The sequence below is a fragment of the Sinocyclocheilus grahami genome, unplaced genomic scaffold, assembly GCF_001515645.1.
Source record: "Sinocyclocheilus grahami isolate Dianchi unplaced genomic scaffold, SAMN03320097.WGS_v1.1 scaffold34.1, whole genome shotgun sequence".
NCBI classification, from domain to species: domain Eukaryota; kingdom Metazoa; phylum Chordata; class Actinopteri; order Cypriniformes; family Cyprinidae; genus Sinocyclocheilus; species Sinocyclocheilus grahami.
This window is the reverse complement of record NW_015505213.1, coordinates 106,814-134,025: the sequence shown is the minus strand read 5'-3', so window position 1 is coordinate 134,025 and position 27,212 is coordinate 106,814. Positions and strand designations below refer to the sequence as shown.

General features: G+C 37.3%; 2 protein-coding genes and 1 long non-coding RNA gene across 3 annotated transcripts in view; 2 read left to right on the top strand and 1 right to left on the bottom strand.

Moving 5' to 3' along the window:
- Positions 1–14,375, top strand: part of ccdc88aa (coiled-coil domain containing 88Aa) — an 18,841-nt gene extending 4,466 nt beyond the window's left edge. Inside the window, exons 4-25 of the mRNA XM_016266942.1 lie at positions 857–913; positions 1,050–1,133; positions 1,485–1,625; positions 1,880–2,046; positions 3,291–3,372; positions 3,609–3,767; positions 4,227–4,373; positions 4,482–4,623; positions 4,826–5,508; positions 5,589–5,716; positions 5,835–5,982; positions 6,197–6,349; positions 6,507–6,668; positions 7,189–7,466; positions 7,622–7,765; positions 9,051–9,237; positions 9,448–9,593; positions 10,480–10,481; positions 10,744–10,968; positions 11,257–11,436; positions 12,039–12,104; positions 13,078–14,375. Of these exons, the coding sequence (XP_016122428.1) occupies positions 857–913; positions 1,050–1,133; positions 1,485–1,625; positions 1,880–2,046; positions 3,291–3,372; positions 3,609–3,767; positions 4,227–4,373; positions 4,482–4,623; positions 4,826–5,508; positions 5,589–5,716; positions 5,835–5,982; positions 6,197–6,349; positions 6,507–6,668; positions 7,189–7,466; positions 7,622–7,765; positions 9,051–9,237; positions 9,448–9,593; positions 10,480–10,481; positions 10,744–10,968; positions 11,257–11,436; positions 12,039–12,104; positions 13,078–13,751 (4,155 nt within the window). The 3' untranslated portion in view covers positions 13,752–14,375. The remainder of the gene's footprint in view (positions 1–856; positions 914–1,049; positions 1,134–1,484; positions 1,626–1,879; positions 2,047–3,290; positions 3,373–3,608; positions 3,768–4,226; positions 4,374–4,481; positions 4,624–4,825; positions 5,509–5,588; positions 5,717–5,834; positions 5,983–6,196; positions 6,350–6,506; positions 6,669–7,188; positions 7,467–7,621; positions 7,766–9,050; positions 9,238–9,447; positions 9,594–10,479; positions 10,482–10,743; positions 10,969–11,256; positions 11,437–12,038; positions 12,105–13,077) is intronic.
- Positions 14,376–15,085: 710 nt separating this feature from the next.
- LOC107581382 (translation initiation factor IF-2, mitochondrial-like) lies at positions 15,086–21,605 on the top strand. The gene is made up of 8 exons (XM_016266941.1): positions 15,086–15,259; positions 16,012–16,162; positions 16,266–16,398; positions 16,901–17,072; positions 17,150–17,310; positions 19,747–19,923; positions 21,028–21,167; positions 21,582–21,605. The coding sequence occupies exons 2-8, from the start codon at positions 16,022–16,024 to the stop codon at positions 21,603–21,605; spliced, it is 948 nt and encodes a 315-aa protein (XP_016122427.1). The 5' UTR covers positions 15,086–15,259; positions 16,012–16,021.
- A 1,503-nt stretch (positions 21,606–23,108) lies between these two features.
- On the bottom strand, positions 23,109–26,274 carry LOC107581300 (uncharacterized). The gene is made up of 3 exons (XR_001608824.1): positions 26,078–26,274; positions 23,549–23,660; positions 23,109–23,382 (listed from the first exon to the last, which is right to left on the bottom strand). It is a non-coding gene; the product is annotated as an uncharacterized lncRNA (long non-coding RNA).
- Between the last annotated feature and the right edge of the window lie 938 nt (positions 26,275–27,212).

Here is a 27,212-nt window from a genome sequence, read left to right as displayed (position 1 = left end):
AAGACATTATAATCCGTAGTTATGTCCCCACTGGATGCAACAAATGCCTCATTTATAATGGGTTTTAATGTTTTTGTCTCGTCGCTCCGGCCTGACGGCATCACGGTATGGTGAGGGGTGTAACATTTCCGTCACACGCTTGAGGTATTCGGCCAATCACAACGCACTAGATCGCTGGCCAATCAGAGCACACCTCGCTTTTCAGACCGATGAGCTTTGTAAAAATCGACGCGTTTCAGAAAGGCATAGAGGAGAAACAATAATGTACAGTATGTGGAAAATAATGTGTTTTTTGAACCTTAAACCGCATAAACACATTTCATTACACCAAATACACAAAATAATGTTCTTTTTAGCAACATCATATGACCCCTTTAAGTTAATGTAAAAACGTGTGACAGTTGTTTGTGCTCAGCATCTTGAATCTTCGGAATTGACTATATCTTCCCTTGAGTTTTGTTAGCCTGAGGAAATTCAGAGCATTCAATCACTGATCTAGCTTATTCAGCAAAACTGAAAACGATTTTGCCCAAGAAGAATCGGCATTAACGAATTCCCATATGCAAAAGGGACAGGCAAAGTAAGCCCACCCATACCCTTGTCGATTTGTCTTAGCATAACTTACACATTGAAAAGCCCTGGACATTCTGGGACATCTGCCTTCCACAAGGAGACATTATTAAATAATGCTGTTTAATAATTACAGTAATAATACTGTTCACATTGTCATACTGATTTAAGCTGAAATGCTCTGTAATAATGAATGCTCTCAAACACTGTGGTTGTCTGGTTATGTGGCTTTTTAAGAAGGACTAATAAATCTTTTAGTGAGTGCTGTGTAATCTAACTTCTTGAATTACCTCTGCATTGGTCCTTTAATGTGTGTTTACTGTTGCTTGGCTGTGCAGTGCAGGTAATATGTTACTGTGTGCACATAGCTTCTTGACAATTCATTTAACTTTTCTTTTTTTTTCGTTGTGCATTTTCATCAAAATGAAAACGTGGCACTTCTAATATGCAGACCTAAAACTGTCTGTTGCTGTTTTCAGTGTGAAAGAAAAGAGGAGTATATCGAGAAGATACAAAGTCTTCATTTTGACACAAAAGCAGCAATCGCAGCTCATATCCAAGAGGTACTGGAATAGACTACAAGAGACATAATTGCTTTGCAAATATGACACATATGGGCTGGCTGACTATCTGTATAGTCATGTAGTAATTATATTTGATCGGACTTCTCAGGGAGAACTGATTAAAATCATGTCTGCCTGAAAGAAGCCACCTACAGGCATAATGAGTGTCTTAATAACTTAACAAGATTATTATTTGCAGATTGTCAGCAGCATGTAACTATGTCTATTATCGATTATGTACTTTCTTGCCAGGAGGTGTTTTGAATTGAGCAGTTGGTAGATGACACAAAAATGTTGTACTTTTATAAAGATATACAAAATGCTGATAGAGACATGTTTTTGCACTTCCAGGTGACTCAATGTCAGGAGAATGTGTTTGATCTGCATTGGTTGGAGATGGAGGGTCTGTGTCCAGAGGAATGGGAAAATCTCTGCAGAAGTATGAGCATTAACCTCAAAATGTTAGTGGACCAGCGAGACCAGCAATTTGAGGTATCTTCAAAAGTCATTTAGAAATTTCGAAATTCATTCTCTTCCCCACTTTTCTAGGAGATGATCATTCAGTTTCAAAAAGGTTTATTGTGCTTGGCTGCAGTATGAAGGAAAATAAATATTAGCCGGTGCATAAAATGATAAACAGCCAATGCATTCGACTTTAAATGTCTATTGGGTGAAGCCAAAACAGTTCAGTTGGCTAACTAATTGATTCTCTTGTCTGACCCCTCTCTCGCTTTCTCTGCTGGTAGGCCATCGTGGAGCTGATGCAGGGGAAAGAGACGATAAAGTCTGTAGTGTTTGGTGATGACTCCTCCCTCACAGAGTCCGCCAGCAGCCGGCTCCCTTTATCCCAGCAGCATCTGGCACTAGAGCTGACGGATGCTAAAGCCAAGATCAAACGCCTCAGACAGGAGCTGTGAGCAAATGTGCACACACTAAAATGACCTACACATGCACAGATATGATGTATGATCAAACTGTTTATATGGGTCTATGATTGCAATCATTTTAACAAGCAGAAAATCATGGTTCATGACTGTGGCTTCCTGTTTCAAAAGGAAATATGTCAACAACTGCACTTATCAAGACATTTCCTGGGGTCTATAACTGTTAGTGATAGACAATATATTGGCAGCCATATCTGCATTCGTCAACATTAATGATTGCGAATTTTTATTATATATATTTTTTCATTTTTAAATTAATATTGAAAGCTTATAATATTGGTTTCCAGTGTCCAAAACAATATATCTCATATTACATCAACATTCTAATCACTTGCACTACACCAGAGTGCAAATAAATGTAATCTTGTACATTATCTTATTTTTCATTGATTTACTTATTTGATAATAAATAAAGCTTCACTGATTAATCTTTAATAGCTGGTTCTCTGGTTTACGGTAAAATGTCTGTAGGAAGCTTGCCCCAGATTAAATAGACCCTGGCACAGTGCAGGGTCCGTTTTTATTCTGCTGACCCACTTTGATCCTCTTAGTGTAATGCTACAGACAGTCAACCCCCCTCGTTTCGACCCATCCAGCCTTCTATCCATCAATTTTTTCCATCCATCCACAAACTCACTGTACAGTACTGCTCACACTGCTGCATTCTTGAACTTCTATATTGGAGTATATTCTCGAGCAGCAATTGAGTGTTAATGTCTGAACAAAAACAGTACAGCTTTCGCAATCAACATTTATAGGAAGTAGACTTCAGTTTTTAGTCAAAAGTCAGTTTCATTTGGGGATAAAACATCTTTTGCAGTGAAATTTCTAGGCATACTGAATTATGAAATAACTGAGTTTGGAAAATCAGTGATACAATAATTTTTAGGTGATTATACTAACTTTTTGGTGTAACTTTACAATAACATAAAATATGGATTTAAAACATTATTTAATATTTTTATAAATATGATATATACTGATGTCATGTGAAAAATGCAATTGAATTTTGTCGTAATCTTACAAAAACACAGCACTATTCAGAAAACAGATCACAATGATTTAAAAATAACTTTCAGATTTTTGTGTAGCTAGTAAACTGTACTTACTTGTTCTTCTCTGATTAAGTGATTGCATGTTAATCACTCCTCTGAACCTGTGTGAGTATTGAATCTTTAAATCTTCCAAACATCTGTTTCCTGTGTCACAACAGAGAGGAGAAAAGTGAACAGCTCTTAGACTGCAGGCAGGACCTGGACAATGTGGAGGCAGAGCTTAAAAGACTTCAGCAAGAGGTACTAAAAAGAAAATCTTTTAAAATGTCTGATCTAAAGCTCCAACAATGAACTTTCACTTTTGTTGCAATTTATATTTTGCTACATGCACAACTTCAGAACTTTAACTTTCAAAAGATAAAGTAATGTACAGTTCAGCTGTGCTATATTTGTTTAGAAATGGCTAAGGATTTTATTTTAAAGGTTGTTTTTTCTTCCTTGCTCTTTCTATGCTGTCTACTTTTGTCCGTGGTCAGAACATGCAGCTGTTGACAGATGCACGAGCAGCCAGGATGTACCGTGATGAGCTGGATGCAATGAAAGAAAGAGCCATCAGAGCAGACAAACTGGAGGGTGAAGTGGCTCGCTACCGAGATAAACTTCACAACATGAACTTTTATAAAGTCAAACTGGAGGTGTGTATAGATCAATGTTTATGTGTGCATACAGTACCATTCAGAAGTTTGGGGTTGGTAAGAATTTTTTTTTTAATGTTTTTGAACAAAGTCATTTCGGTTCACCAAGTCTGCAGTTATCTGAACAAAAACGGTGAAAATGTTAATACGGTTAAGTATTAAAATTTAAAATAAATTGGTGTAAAAAATTATGTAATTTATTCCTGTGATAGCAAAGCTGAATTTTCAGCCATTACTCCAGTTATCAGTATCACATCATCCTTCAGAAATCATTCTAATATGCTGATTTGCTGCTTAAAAATATAATTATTTGAAAAATCTGAATTCTTTGATGAATGTAAAGTTCTAAAAAAGAGCATTTATTTAAAGTTTTGCTGATAAAATCTTACTGTCCCCAAGCTTCTAGTATATGTGCATGAGTGAGAAATCTCACCTTAACTTTCTTTTTGCCGTTGACAGGAGCTGAAGGAGGATAATCAGGTGTTGATGGAAAGTAAGGCCATGCTGGAGGAAGAGCTGCAGAGCGTCAAAGCACGATCTGACAAACTGCACCAGCTGGAGAAACACAACCTCCTACTAGAATCAAAACTTCATGACATGGAAGAGGTGATGATTTCCATGAAAATGATCTGCCACAATATGTACCATTTTCTGTTCTTTCCATTCCAAATTATTATTTTTATCTGCTTGACTCGGTTGTCTAATGTGTTTTAGGAAAGAACTGTGGACAGAAGACGAATAGAGGAGCTGCTGGAAAGGAACGTCATCCTGGAGCTCTCTCAGAAAAGGAGTATGGAAGAATCACAACGTTTGGGCTGGGAGCTAGAACTTGCCAAGAACCCTCAACAGAATTCAGGTATATCTAAACATTAGCATTGGCAATTTGACAAGGCATCTTAAAAATGTGAAGCTCGTGGACCATTGTGCCATTGAATAAGACCCTATGTTAATCCAAACTTTGCTTTTTGAAACCAAGATCTTGCTATTAACATAGAAGCATACAGTAGCTTGCAAAAACTGTAAACTTGAATAAACCTAAAATGTGTCTATGGTTGTAGAGCTGAAGTCTTTGGGCCAAGAGGTAACTGAAAAGACATGTAGCAGGTTGCTAAAACTGGAGAAAGAGAACCAGAGGTTGTTGAAGACCCTGAAAGAACTTCAAGGAACCAGTCATTCATTGGATGAGTTCATCTCTGAATCTAAACATATTGAGGAAAATGGGATGATGGACATAATAGACTCTAAGATTCAAAAATCTACTCCAGCATTTGCCAACATGCACAACGACCGAATTATCATTAAGACCAGCAATCAGTCCCTTGACACAGAACACCTGCATGCATCTTTGGAAAGTACTAATGGCAATCTTCATTGCCTTGAAGTAGAGCTCCATGAATTGGAGACTGAGAACCAGAGGCCTCAAGTCAATATTTACCAAAACCAAGGACAAGTAGACATAGTAAACCAAGGTCTAGTGCATGAGAATGGACAACTGGAGCAAGATAAGAGTTGTCTGGTGAAGGAGAATCGGAGATTGCGGCAGCAAGTGAAGATCCAGGAGGCCTCATTGGATAGTAGCAACCTGAAGTTGGTGGTTCTTGAGAAGGAGAACCGTGCCCTGGTTAAAAAGATTAACTTTCTTAGTGAATCCTGTGCTAAGAACAAAGAGATTGAGATGGAAAACCAGGAGCTGATTCAACAGACTGGAGTGGACAAGAGGATGATGATGACATTAAGAGAGGTTACCACTAAAGCGAATGCTTTGTAGATTACATCTCAATATTCTCTTATTTTTCTCAAAATCACTGTTTTCCGCTCCAGGAGCTGCTGGACCAGAGGTTGAAATTGCAACAGAAAGAATCTGATCTTGAAAAATTGGCTTATGAACTAGAGAGGATGAGGTTAAACCAGGAGACACAAATGGGAGACCACGAGGCTGGAGACCAGAGGTATGCAGACATTCACTTATACATTCAGTGAAGCCCAAGGTGATACTTTTAAATGCCAGATTCCATAGAAATGTCGAATGACCACCTTTGTCTTTGTCTCCGTCACTCTCTCTCCAAGTCTCAGTCAGTGTAAGCAGTTGGAGTCAGAGCTGGAGTCTTCTCTAATGAAATCCCTGAAGATTAAGAAAGAGAGAATGGCTGCCCTCGAGGCCCGTCTGCAAGAATCGGCCAAGATAAACCAGCAACTGCGACAGGATCTTAAAACTGTGAGTAGAAGCCAAGTCCAAAGCAAGATAGTTTACTTGGTAGTCATACTTGAATGGGGAAAGACCAAAACAGTCTACCAAACTCATGTTTCACTAAAACAAAAAGCAAAAAAGCCAAAGCAAGGCTTTTTTCATTTTTATCCAAAGCAACTGTCTTCATATATATAAATCATATCATATATATAAATGTCTTCATATATATGATTTTTTGCAGGTCAAACAGAACTATGAGGCATTGCTTCAGAGAGATGAGGAGGAAAAGGCAGGACAATGTTCTCCAACAGAGTGGACATGGCACCGAGAGAGTCAGGAGGCCACGTGGGCATTGCTTAAGCTCAAGGACCGACTCATTGAGGTGGAGAGAAATGTGAGTCTCATGAAGGAGCCAGTGTCCACAATCTGTTTAAATACTTAAGGGGGGATTTAAGCATGAACTAATGTTTTATTCCTGCTAAGCATCTTCATAATTTAAGCTGTGTTATGTGTACTAGTTGATATATATGCCTTTGGTTTTTCTTATGCAGAATGCAACTTTGCAGGCTGAGAAACAGTCATTGCAAACACAACTGCAGACATTGCAGGTGCAGTCAGATGGGTTGCAGGCACAAATAATTGCGTTACAGCAGCAGACGGCTTCGTTGCAGGAAAGCAACACAGCACTGCAGACACACAATGCACAACTGCAGGTAAGTCACATTAAACTAAAAGCTATTGCCTTAATTGCACTGCTAATATTGCACATATAGGTATTGTAAAATATGCTAAAAGTTGCATATGCACTACCGTTCAAAAGTTTGGGTGTGGTTAGAGAAAGTTCCTTAGGTTCACTAATGCTGCATTTATTTGATCAAAAATACAGTAGAAGACAAATATTGTGAAATATTATTAAATAACTGTTTCCTATTTTAATATATTTTAAAATGTAAGTTGTTCAGCTGCTGTTATTCCAATCTTCAGTGTCATTTGATCCCTCAAAGACAAATTAAAATTATTATTATTATCAATGTTGAAAACAGCTGGGCTCTTTAATACTTTTGTGGAAACCATGCTAACTTTAGTTTTTAGGATTCTTGATAAAAAGAACGGCATTCATTTGAAAAATAAATCTTTTGTAACATTTTAAATGACACTTTTTGATCGATTTCATGCTGCGTTAAATAAAAGTGTTAATTTCTTTCTTTCTAATGAATCCTCATTTTCTCTTAGGTAGAGAAGTCCACTGTAACTTCCCAGAATTCCTCTCTGATGACTCATAATGCACAGCTACAGCGGAAATGGCAGAGTTCGGAGGCTGAGAGGGAGGGCGCGATACGGGAGAGAGAAGATCTGCGCACCGTTAATGAGCTTCTTCTCCGGGACCACGAGAGACTGAGCGTCCTGCATGAGAGACAGGCAGCAGAGATGGAGGTGCTCTCTCACAGGTACTCCACGATGGAGAACAGTCACCGAACCCTGGAGATAGAGCACCGATCACTGGAGGACAGGTTAGTACATACACCATAAGATTAGTTTTTTCAAAATGATGATTCCAAGTTCTGTGTAGAGATAAAATACCACATATGAGTTATATATATATATATGTGCTGCTTTAGACAAGCACTATTAAACCATGACACTGTTCATGTCGGCCTGATTCCAGGTATAACAAGCTACTTCAGCAGCGCGCTCAGCTGGAGGGGTTAGAGAGAGCTCTCAGAGAAGAACAGCAGAAGATGCAGAATGAGATATGCACAAGCAGGAGCACAACAGCAGAGTGCCAAAGACTCCGAGATGAGAAAGACTGGTCAGTGTTGTGTGCGTTCAAATAGGTTTGTTTGATTCCTTGGTGTACAGTACAGAAAACAGCTGTCACACTGAGGGTAAAGGGACTCGATTATGTTTTAACCCTCATGGTCATGACCTGCAGAGGATTTTCTTTTTCCCTAAAATGCTAGTTAATGTTATAGCATTGGACTAAAACTTACTAACTTTGCTTACACAGGTTATAACAATTTCCCTCCTAAAATGGGATAATTTTTGTGATTTTTTTCCGTTACCAGTACTGTTACTGGTGTTACCAGTAAAAAAAATTACTAGTCTACAAAATATTGCTTAGAAATCTTTTATCATGCTATATTATTATCAAATATTGAATTCAGTCTTTTTATCAACTTGTTTTACTATTTCTTTTTGGAACTGATTGATTGTAGGCCTCATTGATCTGAGCTTATGCACATCCATTTTTGAGTGAACATTGCCAGAGTTATCCACAAATAATGCTTTTTTTATTTTTTATACTCAAAAAAAAAAAAAAAAGAGGTGCATAAGCTCTTCAGTCAGTTCCAAAAAGAATCACAAAACCTGTAATGATTGAAAGAAAACAAGTTGACAAAAAGATTGAATCCAAGATTTGGTGATATGTGACCCTGGAGCACAAAAGCAGTCTTAAGTCGCTGGGGTATATTTGTAGCAATAGCCAAAAATACATTGTATGGGTCAAAATTATAGATTTTTCTTTTATGCCAAAAATCATTAGGATATTAAGTAAAGATCATGTTCCATAAAGATATTTTGTCAATTTCCTACTGTAAATATATCCAAACTTAATTTTTGATTAGTACCGGTAATATGCATTGCTAAGAACTTCATTTGGACAACTTTAAAGTCGATTTTCTCAATATTTTGATTTTTTGGCACCATCAGATTCCAGATTTTCAAATAGTTGTACCTCGGCCAAATATTGTCCTATCATAACAAACCATACATCAATGGAAAGTTATTTATTCAGCTTAGAGGGTGTATAAATCTCAATGTAAAAAAATTGACCCTTATGACTGGTTTTGTGGTCTAGGGTCACATATAGCATAATGAGAGATTCACAAGCAATTGTTAAAAGGGCAGTCATTTTTGACAGGAAACACCAATGTACGTCGAGGATTTTCAGTGTAAACATTCTATTTTACAGCTAGTGTTAATCTACAGTAATATAATTACCTTAATATATAAATATAAATATTAGATTATATAATATATGAATAGAAAAAAGGGTTTCACATCTTTAAAAACACTGTGCTTTATCCTCCTCCCAGGCTGAATCAAACCTACCAGAAGCTGTTGGCAGAGAATGAGGAACTTCAAGTTGAGCACAAGAGCATAAAGAGCCAGTTGAACTCCTGCAAACTGGAGCAGACACAGCTGGAGTCAGAGCTGTCCAAACTCAAGCAGCAGAACCAGCAGCTGGAAATCACCTGCATTAAACTGACCAACCAGTGTGAGGTGCGTAGCAGTCAATCAGAGCAGAATGTTCTTGGAAGGTTTTACTTCCATCTTTTACACACCTGCAGATCATGTCATCATCCATGCTGGTTAATACTGGTAGAAACGGGACAAAGTCTTGCCATTTGAACTTTGTTGCATTTCTAACAAAACTACTGATTAAATACTGTAAGTTCATGATGAATCACCTACTTTTGTGCTTCCGTTCAGTTGCTGACCCAGCTGAAGGCAAACTTGGAGGAAGAGAACCGACACTTGCTGGACCAGATCCAGAGCCTGATGCTGCAGAACCGAACCCTGCTAGATCAGACCATGGAGAGCAAGGACTTGTTCCATGTGGAGCAGAGACAATATATGTGAGAGACATTTGTTCTGTCTACGCAGCATAGGAATCAGTTAAAGACATCTTATTAATATTCTGAAAAATCTGCAAAGCAGTGGTTCTCACAGTTATTTCTGCATAGTTAGGATAACACAACAAATAAATTATTAAAGGGAAGACAAAACAATTCCCATATCTTTAGTTGTTGACATCAATGTCTGTGCATCCAGACTATAGAAATTTAGCACAAATTTATCTGCTGCTTGGTTGAAGCCAATCAAATTACGTAGATGCCAACATGGGCAAGTTTCCTTAATATTCCCTTATCCTCGAAAACTAAATGCAAGGTCAAAAAACATAACCCAGACGACAATAAATATGGGCTGACTTGCAGATAAACATGGTGTGTGCTGACCAATATTTGTTTTGTGCAGTGAATTAACAAGAGCATGAACTTAAGGAGAACGGAACAATTTGTGGCAGACGACTGACATGGAGCAGCCAAGCAAAGGATAGATACCATAGTAAATCACCCCACAAATCACCTCTGCTGATTAGAAAACTCCTCAAATTCTGCCCTAAGCAAACCTGCCACAGAAAACTAAAAGAAGAGTTCAGTTCTTCAAAATAAACATTTATTTGACCTATGTTTCCTGATTTATGTGAAGTCTGTGAGTCTGTTATCTTTTTTGGTCCTCCATTTTTCCCCCACATGATATTTCAGTAACACTTTATTTTAAGGTGTCCTTGTTACACGTTACATGTACTTATTATTATTATTATTAAAGTATGCATAATTACATACAAGTAACCCTAAGCCAAACCCTAGTCCTACATATTACTCGGTACTTAAATGTATAATTACACTCTTAACGAGGACACCTTAAAAAGTATAACCAATATTTCTTATGTTTTTAAAGGGGTCATATCAGGAGGAATCAAGTGTTGCTTGAGATAAAAGAGCTTTTTGAAAACATACTGTACTTTAATTTTCAGAACTCAGAAATTCAATCAAACCATGCAAGTCAATGGGTTTTAAATAAAAAAAACTAAACAAAAACAAATCATATTTAATAATATATTCTTTTTTTTTTAAATGAAATGGCCTCTTTAAAACAAGAAATACATGTCATAGAATTTAGCAAAATGTCTTAAAATTCCAAGTAGGTAGCAAAAAAGATGAGTGATGTATGCGTGTCGTTTTGTGATTTTTCATGTTCTTTCCTTCAAAACAATTTCCTTCTTTCACTATGACAACGTTCACAAACTTTCTTATTGTCATGTTTTTCCTCCCTCGCTTCACATTTTCCATTGTGGTGATCAAGTCAGCACCCTGAAAATGTTTCATGTTAAGCGTAACAAACCAAAGGATAAAGACAAAGTCAAGTCTCTCTTCCGCCGATCTCTGTGTAAGACCTCACATCCTGCCTATCCTGTAACAGCTGTGCCTTCGCTTTCAGTGCTTTTTATTTGAATACATGATAAGATTAATAATCATCAGCCATTAGAGCTTAAATATATAAAAACTTAAATTTGTATCATTTTAGAAGTAAATCAATGCCTTTTATTCTTCAGTGAAGAGAAAATGATAATGCAAGATAAATGCTTGAACTCCCTCAAGACAAATGCTGCCTCGCCTTTGAGCCCCATAAAACTCATCTCATGTCATCTTCATGTCTTGTCATGTTCCATCTCAGCCATGAATGACCTGCTGCAGTCAGAGGGATGTTTGGATGAGGACTCTGGGAAGCAGGAAGATCAGCCAGAAGAGCAAATAATGCAGCACGCCATTGCCATTTCAAAAAAACACTCCACATCATCATCATCATTTCATCACTACTCTTCTATAGACAATCATACAGTAATCTGTAATCAAGGTACTAGGTCAAAATGCACATTATTCAGTTTATCTGTCCTATTTTTTGGATCCTACTATCCAAAGCACCATAGAAACATGCCAACAACCATTCTAAACAGCTGCAAAGAAACATTTTGACAACCCAGAAAGCTAGCAACTATAAAGCAATATACTGTAGGATAAAAAACACTCAGAACACTGCATAGCAACACCTTGGCAATCCAGAACACAATAACAACACGTTAAGAAACACTAAAGTTGTGTCCCAAATGACACCCTTTACCCTATGCGCTTATATACTATGTACTTGCACACTCAACCTTGTAGGACACAGAAGAGTGCACAATTGAGATGCACCTTTAGCAACTGCATAGAAATGCCCTGACAACATCCTAAAAGCCACTCACCTTAACAACCACAAAGAAACATTCTGCCACCCCATAACTTTGTATTGCGGCCACAACTTTCCCATGGGCAAGCATCATTTCACTGCTTTGGTGCTTTGCAAAATAAGTGTCTTATTAATTATCCACCTTTGATACGTCTGTCTTAAAGAATAACTGGAATACAATGTATATCTAGGTTATCTAACTACCTGTTTACACATTCTTTTCCTTTCAGGTAAAGATTTTCAAGGAGACACAATTCCACCAAGGCTTGCAAATGGCACCGAAGGCCAAGATAATGGTAAGAATTTGTTGGTAGACTACACTTTCAGAGTGATGCATGAACTTAAAGGAGAAGTTCACTTCCAGAATGAATATTTCCTGATAATTTACTCACCCTCATGTCATCCAAGATGCTCTCTGATCCAAGTTTTTCTTTCTTCAGTCGCAAAGAAATTAGTTTTTGTTTTTTTTAGGAAAACATTCCAGGAATTTTCTCCATATAGTGGACTTCAATGGTGGCCAACGGGTTGAAGGTCTAAATTGCAGTTTCAGTGCAGCTTTAAAGGGCTCTACGCGATCCCAGCTGAGGAATAAGGGTCTTATCTAGCGAAACGATTGGTCATTTTCTAAGAAAAATACAAATTTATATTCTTTTTAACCACAAATGCTCATCTTGCACCAGCTCTGCGATGCGCATCTTTACGCATTGTGTAATCACGCTGGAAAGTTCATGCGTGGTTAGTTCTTCTGTGTACTTTGGTTCAAAAAGGTAGGGTAAGGCGAAAAACTCCTCTCATTTTCTCCTCCAACTACAAAATTGTCCAGCATTGTCGTTTTGCTTATTTTTTGTAAAGGGCGTTTGACTTTCTTTGCACGTTCCCTATGTAAACACTGGTCGGAACTTCCGCCTATACCTCACACGTGCATGATTACATAATGCATGAAGTCGAGCTAGTGCAAGACAAGCATTTGTGGTTAAAAATGCAAAAAAAAAATCTTAGAACGTGACTGATCATTTCACTAGATAAGACCCTTATTCCTCAGCTGGGATTGTGTGGAGCCCTTTGAAGCTGCACTGAAACTGCAATTTGGACCTTCAACCCATTGGCCGCCATTGAAGTCCACTATATAGAGAAAAATGTTTTCCTCAAAAAACTTTATTTTCGACTGAAGAAAGAAAGGATGACATGGGGGAGAGTAAATGATCAGGAAACTGTCATTCTGGAAGTGAACTTGTCCTTTAAACTTCCTCTAATTGACATTTTCACCAGGCCTGAATGGCAAATCGAGTCGTGCCCCAAGCGCGAGCAGTGGCGAGTTCAGCATAAGCCTGGAGAACGAGGCCTGGTCCAGTGATAGCAGCCCCCTTCCGGATCCACTCTCGTCCAGCCGGCAACGATTCAGTGACTCCCCTTCCCCAGCCCGACCCAACCACGAGGATCTCAGGCAGGGATACAGCTCCTCAGGGAGTGGTGTACGCAGAACCAGCAGTGGAAAATCTGCTGGAGAACGTTCAGCCCAAAAGCTGGACAAAGCAAGCATTGGATTGTACAAAACTCAGAGTGTGCAAAGTACAGAGTCTGAGTCTAAACCTGCTCTTGAGACACAGGGGAAGTCCTCCTCCGTATCGGGGTGTTTGAACTGCTTTGCCACGCCAATGCGAAGCCCTAAAACAGGCCAGGCTCTGTCCACTCTGCCCCGCGCCAGCTGTGTCATCTCAACGTCAGAGGGCAACAGTCGACGTGCCAGTGTCCATAGCACTATGTCAGTGAAGTCAACGGGAGCGGTGTCGAGTAAGAACGGTACTGAACCTCAGCCCGACCCCAGTGATGAGGTATTAAAAGAAAGCCCTGACTTGGAAGAGGAAGACCACAAACCAGAACAGCTTTTTGATTCACCATTCACCATTGATTCGGTCTTCACAAACACAATTTTCAGTGAGTGAAGTTGAAATGATACCAGTTAGAAAAGGTTCCACGTAAACCCCTTTACTGAAATCATACCAGAATCATATAAATACGAACATCTTATTCTGACCACATGAAAGGTAACTATGCACTATGAATATGCCATCTCTGAGGTGAATTCAGGCATAATCAGTCAGGAAGCCAAGAAACAATCCTCGTCCTTGAACAATCCTCAACTACGGTCCTTAGTTTTTCTTGGTTGACACATGTATATTTTTTCCCCTATCACTCCATATTTTGTCTCCTAATCTTTATTGTTTGCATTATAACTGTTGCATTATAACTTATATATGTGGTAACTGATCCCAAGTTTTTGTTGTTTTGTTTTTTTTCCAAATTCCATGCATGAAGGTTAAATGTAAAAAATGTAAATTAAATACAAGTGTCCCTTTGAGCATGTAGCATCAAAACTGCTGTGGTTCATTTGTTCTGTCTACCGTATATTAAAGTATTTTTCCTTTTTTGCAGTATAGAGGAGCAGTATTTTTTAGCTAAAATGCACCTTGTGTTTGTTAAAAACCAGTTAATATTTCAGAGTACCTGTGTATCTTGCTTAAGCTTCATCATGCTTTCCTTCTAACGTAATAAAACCTGTTTGTTTGTTGTGCTGGTTGTGCTCATGTTTCCTATTTGTAAGCAGGTGTGAAATATAAATAAAAAGACTACGATTTTGATTAATAAAGCCTCGCTAATATAGACAATGTGGTTTTTGATGACTTTGGTGGCCCAGTAAGTTGAAATTTTCATTCATTTAAATGTCAGGACGTTTTCTGACATATAGGAGACATTTGAACACTAAAAGGTAATCGTTTAAAGGTATTAATTTAAAATATTAATTGTATCTTAAGTACAAACAGAAACCCAGCCCAGCAATCAACAATGTTTTCCTCCACTAAGCGCAAACAACTGTGATTGGTTCATCCTGACAAGGGCTGAGAAAAGTAACAGGTACCACGCGCTTTGGTATTCGTAGCCTTCATATTTAGACATTTTCCAACAATTTGAAAAATAATGTTTCATAAAATACGTAAAAAGCAAGCAAAAAGTACATTAATAGTGTGCTTGCACAAACGAGCTTTGTGACGCTTCCTGTACACAGAAGATATACAACTAGACATTACGCATGTACACAATAGAAAAGATATGCATGTACATATGGTTAGTTAAAAATACAAGTATAAATAGTGTATTGGGCATTTTACCCAAATATGTCTGAGCGTGTTAATTTGACTTGTTCAATTTCTATATCGCAATAGAGCTCCATGGACTTTGTGATTATGTCGCCACCGCGTGTTTGTGTTTTGAACTGCATTCTGCGCAATACATTGTGGGATACACTGTCATGGCGGCGCCCATACAACAGAAATGACATCTGACTTTAGATATTATTTGCCTAAGTTGATTTTTTCTTCACACCTCTGCTTTCAAAGTCTGTATACTGAATGAATTCCGCGGTGGCTGTGTTGAGTGCACTTCCTCTTATTTAGTAAGTAGAAAGCGTCACATGAAGGGAAATAATCATGCTGTTAATCTGCTGTAATGTAATATAACGTACTGTAACGTAATGTCAGCTTTATAGATGTATGTAAAGATACGAAAAGTGTCTTGGTATTAGCGTGTGTTTTATGATTATTTATGACATTTATCATTGTAATACCATTTTATATGAACATATACTGTGGTAATACAAAGTCTTTTGGCATGTACCATGGTAATACCATGGTGTTCTTCGAATTGGCTGGAGTACCATGAAAATACAATGACACCCCTGTTGAAAAAACCAGCATATGCTGGTTAGGTATGTTCTGACGCTGGGGTGCTGGTTTAAGATGGTCCTTTGCTGGTTTAAGATGGTCCTTTGCTGGTTTAAGATGGTCCTTTGCTGGTTCAAAACATACCTAACCAGCATATGCTGTTTTTTTTCAACAGGGACATACAGTAATCATTCAGTGCCATTGCATTTATTAAATTATCATGGTATTACCATTTGATACCATCACTGGTATGACAGTACATAAATATTTTTAGTAATAGGTTAATTTGTGTCAAATCAAAACATTTGCATAAAACAAGCTATTTAAATATTGGTATTCATGATACCTCTCAGCTGTCATTTTAAAGTAATTTGTCTTCTAAATTGTGCTGTATGTGTATTGTTTGTCCTGGATTAACGCAGTATTTGCCCATTATCTGTATATAAACTGTAGCTTAAATTATTATTTTTTTTTTTTAAATGAGAAAATCTACAATGAAGCGGATAGCAGCCTTGATTGGCAGGACTGCAGTGTCCTGTTGGCATCATGGGAGCCCACATTTTCCCCCTCCGCCTGCCTGGGCCCCTGGACCTCCTTACACATGTCTGCAGATCCGACACCTGGCTGCAAAACAGGCCAGTCTCAAAATGTCAAACCCTTCGCTAATGCTTATCAGAATAGTTTGAATGCCTTGTGTGCGTGTGCTGAGCTGAATGTGCTTTGTTTGTCCTGCTGTAGAATAAGGGCCAATTCAAAGGTCAGAAGATCAACTCCAAACCAGTGAAACTAGAGAAACAACAGAAGCAGGAGGTGGAGATCAAACAGAGCATGACTGTGTCAGAACTCGCCACGGCCATGAATAAAGACATTGGTGAGTGTTATGGCCAAATGCTCACCAAGGCTGCATTTATTTCAATAAAATAGGATTAAAAACAGTAATATTGTGAAATGTTATTACAATTCAAAATAGCTGTTTTCAATTTGAATATATTTTAAAATGTAATTTATTCCTGTGATCAAAGCTGAATTTTCAGCATCATTACTCCAGTTTTCAGAGTCACACGATCCTTCAGAAATCATTCTGATTTGCTGCTCAAGAAAAATTTCTCATTATTATCAATGTTGAAAACAGTTGTGCTGCTTCATATTTTTGTGGAAACTGCAATGCTTTTTTCAGGATTCTTTGATGAATATAAAGTTCAAAATAACAGCATTTATTGAAACTAGCCATCTTTTGTAGCACTGTTATTTTTTTACTGTCACTTTTAATCACTTTCATCCACCCATGCTGAATAAAATGAATTTCTGTAGAATAAAATATCTTACAGGCCCCAAATGGTAATAACAGTAGTGTATACCTATTCCATCCTTAGATTGTGTCTATGAGGCCCTGCTCAACACGGATGTCGATCTGGACGAGTTGGAGCCCGACACAGTGCTGGAGGAGAAATGGATAAAAGAAGCTGTAAAGAGATCGGGAATGAAACACAAATGGGCCAAACTCGTAGAAACCAAAGTCAGAGAAAACAAAGATATCCAGAGACAGTGAGAACAATTTTAATAGTGAGTTTATATATGTATCATTTGTCCCTTTCTGTAATTTCTGTTTGAATTGTTGTCAGACCTCTCCCAGATCCCGCTCAGTTAGTTCCTCGAGCTCCAGTGGTGACCATCATGGGTCATGTAGATCATGGGAAGACCACCCTGCTGGACAGTCTGAGGAAGAGTCAGATCGCTGCGCAGGAGGCGGGGGGAATCACGCAACACATCGGAGCGTTTCGAGGTACTGAACACCCATTTACAGTTTTTTGTTTATCCTCAGAGACCCGGTGTAGCAGAATTGTAGAATATAATTTGTATGAAGCAATCAAATAATACCTCATTTTCACTAAATATTAGTAAAAAACTCACATAACAGTAGCTGACACTCAATTTTTATCAAGTTTTGGTTGTAAAAAATGTGAATGTAATTGCCACTGCTTGTTGAAGTGACACAAAATGTTGATAGCACATGGCACAGACCCAATTCTCAACGCTTTTGGAACAAAATGATCTATTTATAAAGTACGCACAAGTGTAGCAAAAATGCAACGCTGGAGATCAGTACTCAAATTTGTTGCTGCTGTCACACAATGGAGCCTATTCAATTAATGATACAGTTTGTTTCGTCATTGGCCCTGTCCCAAATGGAACACTTCGTGTGCACTTGCGGTCTTACGGACTTGAGGCCCGTTCACACCAAGCACGATAACTATAAAGATAACGATAAAGATATAGGCTGTTTCTCAATTCCAAGAACGCAAAGAACGGACTTGCGTTCTTGTGGAGACCGGTCTTGCCAAGCTTCCTTGCAAGAAGCGAGGACACAGAACGCACCCTTAAGAGAATTGAGATGTGCTGCGTTCTTGCTTAACTGACCGCATAGTCACAGCATAAGCAGCGGCCAAAACAGTAGCTGACACTCAATTTTTATCAAGTTTTTGTTGTAAAAAATGTGAATGTAATTGCCACTGCTTGTTGAAGTGACAAAATGTTGATAGCACATGGCACAGACCCAATTCTCAACACTTTTGGAACAAAATGATCTATTTATAAAGTACGCACAAGTGTAGCAAAAATGCAACGCTGGAGATCAGTACTCAAATTTGTTGCTGCTGTCACACAATGGAGCCTATTCAATTAATGATACAGTTTGTTTCGTCATTGGCCCTGTCCCAAATGGAACACTTCGTGTGCACTTGCGGTCTTACGGACTTGAGGCCCGTTCACACCAAGCACGATAACTATAAAGATAACGATAAAGATATAGGCTGTTTCTCAATTCCAAGAACGCAAAGAACGGACTTGCGTTCTTGTGGAGACCGGTCTTGCCAAGCTTCCTTGCAAGAAGCGAGGACACAGAACGCACCCTTAAGAGAATTGAGATGTGCTGCGTTCTTGCTTAACTGACCGCATAGTCACAGCATAAGCAGCGGCCAAAGAACCATAAATATAACACACAACTTATTAAAACATTTCATACTATTATAGATATTATTTACATATAATTGTATATCGTTTTATTTTACAGCGTTATATTTTTAACTATGACTATGTTAAGATTCATTTTAATATGGCAATAAAAATACTGCAGACTTTCTCCGGGTCTTATAACTTTATTAAAATTAAGCAAAACAAAACGATAAATGTTTATTTTCTAGAGCCGTCAAGTATTTGCGAGAGCGAGTTTAAAGTCGGCACGAAACGGAAGTTGCGATTGTCTTTTCTTCTCTGCTGTGACGTATATCCGAGTGAAACGGCATCTGAAATGAGAGGGCGGGACTTGATTTTGTCCTTCGGGAATTGATTGGATCGTTGGAAGTTGGGGCGTTGCTAACAAAATGGAGGCAGATCTGAATGCCAGTTTGCAGTTAGTGGTGGGGGAGTTCTCTCCACTGGATTCACCGCGGACACCCTAGCGTGAAGAAATGTTTTTTTTTTATTGAGGATGACGACGACGATCAACGGCATAAAACGAGAGTGAGACAGAGAGACAGAGAGACAGAGAGACAGAGAGAGAGAGACAGAGAGACAGAGAGACAGAGAGAGAGAGAGACAGAGAGAGAGAGAGAGAGAGACAGAGAGACAGAGAGACAGAGAGAGAGAGACAGAGAGACAGAGAGACAGAGAGACAGAGAGACAGAGAGAGAGAGACAGAGAGACAGAGAGAGAGAGAGAGAGACTGCCTGAATGACTGAGCGCATCCTCCATCAGGTTAAGTCATATTGTCCTAAGAGTAATATTGTCGTAATATCCTAATATCTTTTCAATGTTAATGTACTCCCTCATGACTGGTGTCAGTGCTATAAAGTGAGGCATCATTATTATCTCATTAGTATTTAAATGGTCATAAAATGTAATGACTGGATCCTTATAGGCTGAAATGTGTTATTTTTCAAATTGTGTTGTGAGTTCAAAATATTCACTTTTTCCAAATTATACCCCAATGCAAATTTCGATTTTTATAACCCATGGCTTCTTAAAAAATATGTTGAAGAGTAAAGAGAAAAAGAGTACATCATGAATATCAAAGCTTTGCTCTCTGAGGGTTCAACTTAAGACAAATACTAGGTTTCTTGAAAACAAGCAATAATTTCCCAGTAATATGTGCTGTTCTTTTTGGTATCCTCTGTGCCAAGTAAGCAAATTTTGTGATCAAACGAGCCTGTTTGCTGTTCAGTTCAGCTGCCCTCAGGTGAGAAGATCACTTTTCTGGACACACCTGGCCATGCAGCGTTTTCTGGCATGCGTGCTCGTGGAGCCATGGTCACTGATATAGTCATCCTGGTGGTTGCAGCTGATGACGGTGTGATGAATCAGACTATTGAGTCCATACAGCATGCCAAAAAAGCCAAAGGTAATATGCCGTTTATAAATTATGATTGAAATTACAATTATAAGAAATGCAATCCTATTTAATATAAATGTTTTTTATATTTATTTTATTGTTTTTACATACACTACCAGTCAAAAGTTTGGGATCAGAACGATTTTTAATGTTTTTTTAAAGAAGTCTCCTATGCTCATCAAGGCTGCATTTATTTGATCAAAAATACAGGAAAAAAATTTATATTGTGAAATATTATTATGATGTAAAATAATGTTTTTCTATTTTAATTTAGAATTGATTTATTCCTGTGATCAAAGCTGAATTTTCAGCATCATTACTCCAGTCTTCAGTGTCTCATGATCCTTCAGAAATCATTCTAATATGCTGATTTATTATCAGTGCTGGAAACTGTTGTGCTGCTTAATATATTTTTGGAACCTGTGATACTTTTTTTCAGGATTCTTTGATGAATAAAAAGTTAAAAAGAAGAGCATTTATTTAAAATAGAAATATTTTCTGACAATATACACTACAGTTCAAAAGTTTGGGGTCAGTACATTTCTGTTCTTTCTTTTTTTGAAAGAAATTCAAACTTTTATTCAGCAAGGATGTGTTAAATTGTTTAGAAGTGATAGCAAAAATTTATATTGTTAGAAAAGATTTATATTTTGATTAAATGCTGTTCTTTTAAACTTTTTATTCATCAAAGAATCCTGAAAAAGTATCGCAGTTTCCAAAAAAATATTTGGCAGCACAACTGTTGCCAAAATTGATAATTCTATCAATAAATCAGCATATTAGAATGATTTCTTAAGGATCATGTGACACTTTATACTGGAGTAATGGCTGATGGAAATTCCGTTATTTTATATTGTAATAACATTTTGCAAGATTACTGTTTTTTTTCTGTATTTTTGATCAAATAAATGTAGACATGATGAGCATAAGAGGCTTCTTTAAAAAACATTACAAGTCTTACTGATCCCAAACTTTGGACCGGTAGTGTACATACATATATATACAGTATGTATATATATATATATATATATATATAATATCTGTGACAAATTGTTATCATTACATTATTGTATCAATTTTGTGTATTTATCATAATTCTGTTTTGATCTACAGTGCCGATTATCATTGCTGTGAATAAATGTGATAAACCTCAAGCCGACCCCCAACGCGTGAAAGAGGAGCTTGTAGGCCATGATGTTGTCTGTGAGGAGTTTGGTGGGGAAATACAGGCCAATCACGTGTCTGCATTAAAGGTACCATGGTCACGCGTAATATTTAGACTCTTATGCCACCCTTAAAAAAATGATGGTGAGATCAGATCTCTGTGTGGAGCACTGGCTGTTGTCAATCTCACTGATTATTACAATTAATGGCAAAAATAATGTTTGGAAACTGACACACTAGCAAAAGATTTTTTGTAGCATTTTTATTTCAGTTTTAGGTTTAGTATTTTTCAGTGCTTTAACTTAGTTTTAATTAACAATAACAAAATGAATGAGAGTGAGTAAATAATAACAGCATTTTCAATATTCTTTCGCTTATAACACACTGTTTACTTTTCATTGGGAGCTTCATGCATCATAAATCTTACATTTAGGATATGATGCATGAACATTCAGTGTAGTAACATCTCAGCAATTATAATGAGTCTGATTTCTATCAACAAGGCAGTTCCTGGTGAAATCCCCTAAGCCATTACTAATGTTATGATTGGGTTGTTTGTGTCTTATATAGAATTAAATAGTTGAAGATAAGCTTGTGCAGTGTGATTGTTTGCTTATGTGAATGCTGTTCATTGCCACGTGAAGCCACACCCCGGCTGTAAGTGAGTCTTGACGGGTTTTAAGTGAAGATCACAGTTCATTGCCCTGCAAATTCCACTGTTAAATACCAGCCAGATTCTTCTTCCATATTTGGAACAACAAACCCGCAAAACACCCTGAACAGAAGAAGACTAATGTTACTCTCAAAGAAACCTCTTGAAACATCTTGACAGAGAGAAGGAGCCACAATAATCCATCGGTTTTCTATGAGTGGGATGTCTCTTTCTCCCTATACTACTTTTGACAGTTTACATTTCAGGGACTAGTGTAAGGATGACATTTAACTGATTTGCTTAAAATCATGGAAATTTGTCATTAAAAGGATAGTGCACCCCAAAATTAAAATTCTGTCAACATTTACTCACCCATCAAATTGTTCCAAACTTCTATGAGTTTCTCTCTTCTGTTGAGCACAAAACAAGCTATTTTGAAGAATGTTGCTAACTGAACAGTTGACGGTAGCCATTGACTTCTAAAGTATGGGAAAAATACTATGGAAGTCAATGGCTACCGTCAACTGTTTGGTTAGCAACATTCTTCTAAATATCTGTTTTGTGTGTGTGTGTGTGTGTGTGTGTGTGTTCAACAGAAGAAGAAAAAACTAATAAAAGTTTGGAAAAAGTGGTGAGTTAATGATGATAGAATTTGGGTGAACTATCCCTTTAATAAGCCTATTTTTATTTTCCATTCTAGTATGTTGGGAATTTAAACACTAAATCCAGGATATGGTGTGACCTTACTTATAGGTGACCTTCATTGCTTAGTTAGAACATAACACATACATTATTAAAATAAACAATTACAATGAACCTGATAAAAGTTTGGAAAAAGTGGTGAGTTAATGATGATAGAATTTGGGTGAACTATCCCTTTAATAAGCCTATTTTTATTTTCCATTCTAGTATGTTGGGAATTTAAACACTAAATCCAGGATATGGCGTGACCTTACTTATAGGTGACCTTCATTGCTTAATTAGAACATAACACATACATTATTAAAATAAACAATTACAATGAACCTTAACTCATCAAAGATCATGATGATTGTTTGTGAATGTTTAAGAAAGGAAGGTCTGGGAGACTCCCTTTTCCCCTACTTAGTATATGACTAAAAGATGATAGCACTCTGTTTTCTGGGAAATAAGTATTGCACTACATTGACTCACTGTCATGAATTTCAAGATTACTGCTACATGAATCAGCAACTTGAATAAGGTGATTCAAGCTAATCTTTTCACTGTAAAATGGTTTTATTCTGAGATCGAAAAATATATTCCTGCATCCTTTCTCTTACAGAAGATGGATTATGACTTGACTTTTGCACAAGCCCAAAAAAAGATAAGATCAGAAAGAACTAACTAGCAGGCCAGATTAGAAAATATGCACCACACATCTCTACGATAAATCAATCAGTAAGCAAAGGGCAGGTTATTAGTCAGCCCACGTGGGCATGTCTCCAGCGCAGCACAAAGATCCTGCAGAACCGGTTTGGTACTTTGCTTCCCCATTGGTGTCTGGATGACAATGGAGACTGCAGTATCTGGAGAGGACAAACTATCCCTCAAATCTGCCTTTGTCTCCTTTTCACAGCACAGAGGACAGACAATGACATCTGCCCAGCAGACATGCACTGACTCACCACAATCTGCAATAAAACAAGATAACAAGACGACTTAAAAATCTAATGATCAATAGCTCGTAGGTTGTGCTATTTTTGACCATAATTGCTAAGACTTGCATCATTGCTTTTGTTAAGGATTTTAAGTGCACTATACATTTTTCAAGTGATGAGACTTACAGTTTTTACTCACACTAAAGGAGAGACCCAAGCCATATCTATATATATATAATGATGAGGAATTTTACTAGATGTCTCGTCACAGTCTGGATCCACCTGGATTCCTTTGTTGATTGATCTTTCAGCTGCATGTTTGACAAGGAAAACATTTACATTACGTACAGTATGTGCTCCAAGTACACAATGTTCAGAATTTCCTGGAGCACAGCAGAACAGCCGTAACCAAAGCCTGAGAAGAAATATGAAATAATAATAATAGTAAAAAAGAATGTTATGTTTTTGATTTGTTTCGTATTTTTCATTTCATAGCTTTGTGTCATATGGGCTTTTATGGCCCATATGATATTGTGAGAATATGGAGCTCATACTTGTGGAGGGGGGAAAAAAATCTTAATTTTATTAAGAAATATTAAATTTGCCACAGTTTCTGTTATTTATATGGCCAAAAAGTCAAATGTATTTCTGATAATGTAAATCAATTAGATCCTTATAACAGTATAACAGTTTCCACTCTGTATCTCTTAATCTACTGTAGTGAGATTATATTTAAATACTTAATTTTTCATCAAATCCCTGTAGTTTTTATTTTGGGAGGGCGAAACATATAATGCAATGCAATGAAGATGGAGACAAAACAGATAAAAGTCCCACAACTGCCTGTTGTATAGATATTTACATTTTATTTATTTTTGTATGTTGAATCAATTAACCTAAGTTGCTTCAGTCCACTAAATGTTTATTAGGGCCATATTAGGGCCTACTAAGAATGTAAAAATGATTCATTTAGATAAAAATCATCAGAGATTTCACAGTAAAAAGACACGTGTACCGCGATCTGAATGGGGACAGTTCATTAACATTATAAAAGGCCTTTTACTTGCTAAAAAAAAGTATGAACTACCAATAAGAGGGCAGAAGGCATAGAAAATTCTGTGAAATAAGTTTTTCAGCAAAGTATATCATATAAAAGTGATCTGATACAAAACACTTTACATTATTACAGGTAATAAAGGATCCAAGAGAGACAGTCTTGACTCAGATTCATTGGATCACACGAGTCTGTTTAGTTTATGTTGTAATACAACGACAAACACTGAAACATCTGAATAAATGTATTCGCAAACAATATTCAATGACTTCGCAATCAACGCACAATAATGTTATGAATATAGTCAAAGTTAGAGTGTTGCTTGCATGGCCTCAAATGTGTAGTTGATTTCATGAAACAATGGCTACACTTTGCAAATATTAAGAACATTCAACTATTATTTACATATAAGAATAAAGGCAAGCTATCAGTGCATTTTCAAACCACTGTGTATTATAAAACTGCTTGCATCACTCAGCCATTTCCCACATTTCTGCTCAGGAAGAGAAAGCATGTGGCTGCCCCGCCCCCTTTCACCATCCACCCAATGAAATACCCACAAACTTCCATACTCCGCCCCTAATTAAGCGCGCAACGAGGTGCTTGGGCGTCGCCGAACCGCCCTCTTTCACTATTCAGCCAATCAAATAGCTGGCCAAATTTGCATATACTTCCCCTAACTAAGCGTCTATGTCAAACAGTTGCGCCGTTTCTGCGTTTCAGGCCCGTGTTGAAACCTGAAGTTTTGCAAAGATATTTTCTCAGATATTCAAATCGAAAAGGCTCCGTTTTTGAAAAAGTTACTCGTATATAACGGTGTGAAATCATTCTTAGCGATGGATGATCAGACGGGTATAAGCTCCACGACACCTTCATATGGCTTTCAGCATGAAGAAGAAGAAGAAGCAGAAGAATACCACCGAGCAGACAAACACAAGAACTCGTTGATGGATGAAGCAGATGATTTATCGGAAAGAGAGGCAGATGCTAAAGCTCCAGACGACGATGATATCTTAGATCTGGCTGGAGGAGCGAAAGATGCGCTGGAGAGACACAGGTCCACACTGCCACGTACTGAAGAGCCTCTGCTGGACTTAACAGAACCAGAACCAGAACCATCATCCACCTCTAAACCAGAACCAGAAGCTGTCAAACCAGCGCCGAGCTGTGCGTTTGGAGACGCAACAACAAAAACGACGAAATCCGAGGAAAAAGATGAGAAAACTAGAGTCACGCCATCCCAATCTAACTCTTGTTGTTCATGTAAGTAACGTCACATTATGTATTTGCAACTTATCATTTTGATTTGAATTTGAATCGAGGATCTGTAAGCATGATCACTAACTAAAATAAGCATAATCAACTTTTTTCTTTTTAATACTCCCCACATGTTAGCGTTACACCAGGAACAACTGACATGGCGTCAGATTCGTTTGAATTATTAACGTTACATGTATTAAAGGGGTCATATGATGCGATTTAATTTTTTCCTTTCTCTTTGGAGTGTTACAAGCTCTTGGTGCATAAAGAAGATCTGTAAATTTGCAAAGACGAAAGTCTCAAATCCAAAGAGATATTCTTTATAAAAGTTAAGAGTCAACCACGCCTACCTAAAACGGCTCGTTCTAAAAAAAAACACATGCATTAATCAAGACTGACTTGCTTTTTACCTACCTTTTCAATTGCAGTAATACAGTTTGAGGTTTCTGCTTTATATTGAAGTCTCCGATTCATATTTCTTGGGCTTATCTCAAGTGTTTTAACTGATGCTTATGCAGCATGAGTTAAGAAAAAAAGCTTTATGAACTGGTTACAGTCTAGAAATTGCTATAAAATACTGACTCATCTAAATGTGATTACAAATAATGTTTGCCAGCTTCGTTACTGCAAACTTCGAACAGCATTTTGAAATGAAGATCATTGGGGAATTTGAACGTCATCTTGATGGCTTTCCTGCCATCTTGTGGAGTATGTGTTACTGACACAAAAAATACAGAAACCCACGAAATTGTGCTAGTTGTCAAACTGTTTTTATTAGAATAAAAAAAAAATGTTTTTTTTAATTAATGTGTCTTTGTATAAAACTGTTTTTAATTCAGCTCCACATACTTAATGGTCACCTCCCTATTGTAAATAAAGGCAGTTTAGTTAAGTGACCCGAGTTTATACTTCGAACAGCATTTTGAAATGAAGATCATTGGGGAATTTGAACGTCATCTTGATGGCTTTCCTGCCATCTTGTGGAGTATGTGTTACTGACACGAAAAATACAGAAACCCACGAAATTGTGCTAGTTGTCAAACTGTTTTTATTAGAATAAAAAAAAAAAATGTTTTTTTTAATTAATGTGTCTTTGTATAAAACTGTTTTTAATTCAGCTCCACATACTTAATGGTCACCTCCCTATTGTAAATAAAGGCAGTTTAGTTAAGTGACCCGAGTTTACTCAGAAGTGTCATTGACATTGAGGAAAACGCAATAACCCGTAGTCACAATGGACTTCATAAATCATTCATTAGACATTCATGCCTTTCATAATCATTACAGACCGTGTCTGAACACTAACCTGTTACCTAAAGCAGTAAAATGCCCATTTTTCTTAATGTCATACTAAACCAAGACTTTGCACACACCAGCTTCATAAGTGAATTGTAGGTAGGTCATTATGAAAAGTGCATTTTCCGTTTTGATAATTTTTTTTTTTTTAAAGTTTCAAATATATATTTTTTCAGATAAATGTTAAAGTATTAATAAATAGCATTGTGTCATTTTGATTTTTAAAATGTTCACTTTTCATAATTTGCCCCAA